Source organism: Galeopterus variegatus, unplaced genomic scaffold (assembly GCF_000696425.1).
Source record: "Galeopterus variegatus unplaced genomic scaffold, G_variegatus-3.0.2 Scaffold12394, whole genome shotgun sequence".
Taxonomy (NCBI): domain Eukaryota; kingdom Metazoa; phylum Chordata; class Mammalia; order Dermoptera; family Cynocephalidae; genus Galeopterus; species Galeopterus variegatus.
The window spans coordinates 37,617-43,539 of NW_007738505.1; the positions used below are offsets into that span (position 1 = coordinate 37,617).

The window sequence follows — 5,923 nt, forward strand, 5'->3', positions numbered from 1 at the left end:
GGTCTTACTCTACAAGTCAAAGAATGAACAGGGAGAGTTTAGCCAAGGAAAAAAACTACAGAATGGTCTATGGACCTATTGGACCCACTGTGAGATGACCATGAGTCAAAACCCTACTTATCACTTATTTTCACAAACCTCCTTTCTAAAATGGAAGACCATAATGCTATTTTGGAACCTTTGATACCAGTGACAGTTCAGATCTGGTCTCCCACTGTCCTTGTAAAATCTGAATACTCCTCTTTCCCCAGAAGCTGGTTTGGGACCTGTACAGAGCTAGTCACTGCTGCTGTGGCTGGAATACAAGACAGAGGAGGCTGAGGAAGAGCCTGAAGAGGCGTCTGATAATCTCTAGGATTCGGCAATGGCTCTCTAAGGCATGTAACCAACAGAACTACCTACATATGTGCAGTGTTACTTATGAAAGCCCACAAGGTACCAACCCAAGCCTATCAACAGTGGACTAAGTTCAGAAACATTATGTTGAACACGGTAAGGCAGATACAAGAGAATACAAACTTGATCCGATTTAGTTCACAAACANGTTGAACACGGTAAGGCAGATACAAGAGAATACAAACTTGATCCGATTTAGTTCACAAACAGACAAATTTAACCAAAGGTGTTGGAAGTCAGCATAGTGGTTACCTCTGGGAAATAGAGAATGTACAGTGGCTGCTGCTGGTGCCCTCCCCAGGTCCCCTGTAGCACCAGGGCACCCACCTTCCTGGCTACTGCAGGAGTTGGCTGCTTATGACTCACAGTTGTCCCCACTCCTTTGCCAAATGGGAGCATCTTGCCTGGGAAGCTATGCCCTCCACCCCAAATCAGATCTTGGCTGATGACTGATTGACACTGGGGAAGGCTGTGCCTCAGGGTAGGACTAACTCACTGGTTCCATTTTTACTCCATTGTTTTCCCATGAGATCAGAACAATGTCCATCTGAGACCACATTCTTTACCTTTTCTCTGCTCTCAAATGTTTCCCTTACTCCCCTTCTCCTGAGAGCATTCCTCCTCCAATGATCCACCAAAGAATCCCTGTTTCAGGCTCTGCAGCTGAAGAGCCTAAGATGAAGTTGAGCAGTGTTGGTGTGGGAATGTTCTGTTTCTTGACCTGGGTGAGAGTGACATGGGTGCAAATTTAACCAAAGGTGTTGGAAGTCAGCATAGTGGTTACCTCTGGGAAATAGAGAATGTACAGTGGCAGCTGCTTGTGCCCTCCCCAGGTCCCCTGTAGCACCAGGGCACCCACCTTCCTGGCTACTGCAGGAGTTGGCCGCTTATGACTCACAGTTGTCCCCACTCCTTTGCCAAATGGGAGCATCTTGCCTGGGAAGCGATGCCCTCCACCCCAAATCAGATCTTGGCTGATGACTGACTGACACTGGGGAAGGCTGTGCCTCAGGGTAGGACTAACTCACTGGTTCCATTTTTGCTCCATTGTTTTCCCATGAGATCAGAACAATGTCCATCTGAGACCACGTTCTTTACCTTTTCTCTGCTCTCAAATGTTTCCCTCACTCCCCTTCTCCTGAGAGCATTCCTTCTCCAATGACCCACCAAAGAATCCCTGTTTCAGGCTCTGCAGCTGGTGAACCAACCTAAGACGAAGTTGAGCAGTGTTGGTGTGGGAATGTTCTGTTTCTTGACCTGGGTGAGAGTGACATGGGCTTGTTAATTTGTGATAACTCGTTGATGTGAACATTTATGATTTGTGTACTTTTCTGTTATGCTTCAATATGAAAATATATATTAAAGAGAGGCAGGAACTTGGCCAAAGGGGAAGTTTCATTATTCTCCAAATTCTTTTTTTTTTTTTTTACTTATGAATTGTTTATTTCTAAGATATTCCATTTCATATTTTCTTTTCTCTCTCTCTTTTTTTGTTCTTAGTAATTTATTCCACTCTTTCTGCTTCAAGAGGAACAATCTTATTGCTGGATGGAAACAGAAAGACTAAGAGGTTTACATAAACTTGAAAGTCAGAGGATTTATAAATTGACATTCTTTTCCATGGAGGTTTTTGTATAGACTCGCCGCCTTGCTTAGTGAGGAAAACTGGTTTAGTTCACAAAAGAATTTAGACTGAAAAGTTCAAAAACTGGGCATTTTTAAAGTGTTTCTATCATGTTAAGTTACAAACTCTATGAAAACAAATCAGGGTTAGGGTGGAATGAAAGTTCCTGTTTAACAAGATAAATGCAATCAATTTAATAAACTCTTCCAGGTGACAAGGAAGAGATAGAAGAAATTATTTGTCCATTATGCTAATTTAAAAAGGAGATTTAAGACCTCTGAAAGTAAAACTGATTAAAGCATGTTCAGTTTGTCTGCTTAGAGCTGTGAAGCACAAAATTCTCACATAGTGTGCAAGCCATGGATACTGATTGGAGACTGCACACAATTATTTTTTTGCATGTGGTGAAATCGGTTTTTACCTATGAACTTCTGGCATGTTAAATATGTATGGGAAATAGAAATTTAAGATGAGGGAGATCACTGAGCAAGCCAGAGGAAACTCTTATTATAAGAGTTTGAATATCTGAAAACATCTTTATTTTGTTTTTGTTTTTGAAAGATTTTTTTTTCATGCAGTGCTTAGAGGAAAACTTATACTTGTAAGTGCCTATATTAAAAATAAGAAAAACCTCAAATTAGTAATGTAAATTTCTACCTTAAGAAAATAGAAAAAGAAGAGCAAACTAAACCAAAAGCAAATTCAAGTAGGAAATAAAAAAGATTACAACAGAAATATATGAAATAGGGAATTAAAACACAATAGAGAAAATCAACAAAACCAAAAGTTAATTCTTTAAAAAGATCAACAAGATTTGCAAACCTTTATCTAGACTTTATCTAAGACCAAAATTACTGAAATCAGAAATAAAGCAGGAGTGTGGTAGAGCAGTTGCTTCTTCTATTACGCGGCAGTGGGCTTTGAGGAGAGACTCTTCTTTTTCCGGTCTCCACTGGTGACTCTCCTTGTGTAACTGGTTGTGTGTCTGGCAGGCTGCCTGCATTGTGGCTGTGACTCCTGCTGTGCAATGAGCCACTTTTGCAGCAGCTGTGGCTGTGGCGGTGGCTGTGGTGGGCCACCCACGTGGAAGTGGTGTTTTCAGCGTGCTCCTTGCCTGCTTCTGGGTGGAGGGGCTGCCCCTCAGCTCCTGCCCAGGACCCCGGGAGTGCTCCGTTTCTTCTCCAGATTCTTGAGTTGAAAACTGCCTTCCTCAGAATCACGAGTTCCTCTACATATCTCAAGACCATGTATTCAGAAAGGCAGCAAACACCGTTGGGCACCATTGAACTACTCATTGAACTCATGGTGCTCACAGCGACCTGCAGAACTCCTACCTACATTAACTTCCTCCCAAATTAGTCATGATAAACTAGACAATGCTTATCTAGATCTATTAGATTATGCAACATTAACAACATCTAAAATCTTAGCGGCTTAGCACAGTAAAAGTTCATTTCCTTCTATAGGAATGTGTGCTGAGGTGTGGGGTAGCTGGTTGAGTGTTAGTCCAGCAATTCAGGTTTGTTCTGTCTTGTGGCAACCCTCTCATGCCAGGCTCCTACAATCACCACAGTAGGGGAGCAGACCACTGGGGACACCTGCACCAGCAACCAATCGGATGTTTCAGCCTTGAAGTGATATTTGTCACTTCTTCACACAACCCAGTGGCCAGAACTAGTCAGATGCCTCACTGCCCAACACCCTTGCTCTCCCTGCAACTGCAAGGAGTTGGACTGTAGGAAAATGTAGCCCTTCCATGTGCTTAGAAGAAGAGAAAGTGATATATGCCTAAAAAGCTCTACCATGCTCTCACCGATTTTACCTAAAACCAGTTTTGGAATCCTGGTACGGGACAAGGGAAATAGTTTTTTTCCCCTTTCTATATGATATAAATTCCATAAGAATGGAGGATATTTGAACTTTTTGTATATCTTCATTTCCCACATGAATATTTTACATATTGTCTACTTCTCATTTCGAATTTGGAAATTAATCTCTGTAAGTGTGGCTTTGTTATCAGGAAATAACAATATAGTACATATAATAGAAAGTTTGTAAAACAGAAGAGACAAGGATGACTTTATTCCAAACATAAAACACTTTATTTTATATAAGAAGAGTTTGTCCCTTGCATGACAGGATACTAGTGACTCTTGTGTTCTTGAACCATCTTTCCTCTGGTGGAGGCTTGCATCACTTGTCTCTTTCTTCCTTGAAAGGAGATGTTCATCACTGAGCTGCTCTCTGGGATCAATATCAGAGTCTTATACTCTGGAAAAGATCTCTTTTTGCAACATGGGCCCATATAAATCCAGAAGCCGTGTACTTGACCTTCCTTACCCATCATTTGTGGAACTAAATTACTTCAGTACATAAAACATTGCATTCCAAATAATAAAAAATACATATGCAGAATGAGGTATAAATAAGGTTATATACTTAATAGCTCTGTGTATCAGTGATTTTAGAGGTTAAATAAAATACTGAAAAGTATATGGCTCTTCAAGAAAACACCTTCCTTGGGCTCATGAAATAAGTTTTTTTCATTGAACTTTGTAACAGTTGTTCATTTTTTTCTGCAGTTGAACCAGCTATTAGCTTTCTGGAGAGTCAAAATTCTCTTAGTTTTAGCTTCAAATTTGTATTGCCTTGTTCGATGAAAGAAATAGAAAAATCCTAGAAATAAAACAAAAGAGACTTACTACACTATAAAAACAGTTTTTAGGTCTAATTTGAAGTCTTGAGAAACTCAAGTCATTTGTGAGCACAGACATTTTCGGTATTTGCTGTTCCAAATAACAATACTGATGTGATTCCTATGTCAACAAAATGGAGAAAATACATACATATTCACTTACCATCTTTTTTGAAAACAGCATCAACTTTGTGGCCAATTCCAGGAAAGTCATGAGCTATCATTTTGGGATAACCTTCATCCATGGATTGTTTATATTCATCATACCTGGCCAGAAAGAATCAGGAGTGTCAGAATCTTTTGCTAAACATATAGACTTCTCAAAATCATTACAGGGAATTCACAAGCAGAAATTTAACAAGAACTTTGAATTCTATAGTTCATTTGTAAAATGGGGGTGGGATGAGATGAGATAGAATTCTGGATGAATTAGCAGATTTATAAGGCCCCTCTGAAATCCAGCATCTAGTTCTAATTCTCCAGTAGGTTCCACACTATGCCCTATTAAGGTAAAATGCTATGCAAGGTAAGTTCCTTTTGGCCAAAGTAACTCTGTGAAGAGGAATGCCCTCATTTTTACATCTTTTTGAAATTCAGCTACATGCACTCCTTGGATTCCCAGCTCAGGCATTGTGTGATCTTCATTGGTCGATGCTAGATTGGCTAGAGCCAGTCACAAAAAGGCAGCTGGCCAAGACAATTTGGGACTCATTTTGAAATGGTTTGGTCTAGAGCTTTCTACATAGAAGGAAGTGCTGTCCTAACATTTTCTGCACTCGGTCTTTACCTCCAATATTTGTTAGCAACAAAGAAGTATGTTTTTCCAGTGTCTTCTTCAGAAACAGCAGCATCAATATGCTTCACAGTTCTAGGAAAGCCAAAGGAGCTATAGATGTCCTTGGGGTACCCGTGTAGCATATTCTGCCCCTGAACCGCCCAGTACTTATTACCTGCCAATCAAAAAACAGTGATGAAAATACTTGCCCGGGGCTGCAACAAACAGTAAGTTGATTTCCAGCTAAATTCTTAGTTCCACATACTAGAGCAGTAACCTGGCTTCAGATTCATCTACAGAGATTTTTGAAAATACCGATGCTGGGATCCTGTCCCAGACAAATTAAATGGGTATATTTTTTGAAGATTCCTATCTGGTTTGTCTGCAGCAAGCTTTGAGAATGACTGGTTTATGGGTTTGAGGGCTTCTTTCC

At 40.4% G+C, this 5,923-nt stretch overlaps 1 protein-coding gene across 1 annotated transcript; it reads right to left on the bottom strand.

Moving 5' to 3' along the window:
• Positions 1 to 4,586: 4,586 nt before the first annotated feature.
• LOC103581114 (interstitial collagenase-like) lies at positions 4,587 to 5,665 on the bottom strand (the record flags this gene model as incomplete). Its single annotated transcript, XM_008563023.1, has 3 exons — positions 4,587 to 4,696; positions 4,879 to 4,982; positions 5,503 to 5,665. Coding segments are annotated over 3 exons (377 nt in total), but the record flags the coding sequence as incomplete, so codon positions are not given.
• Positions 5,666 to 5,923: the final 258 nt, after the last annotated feature.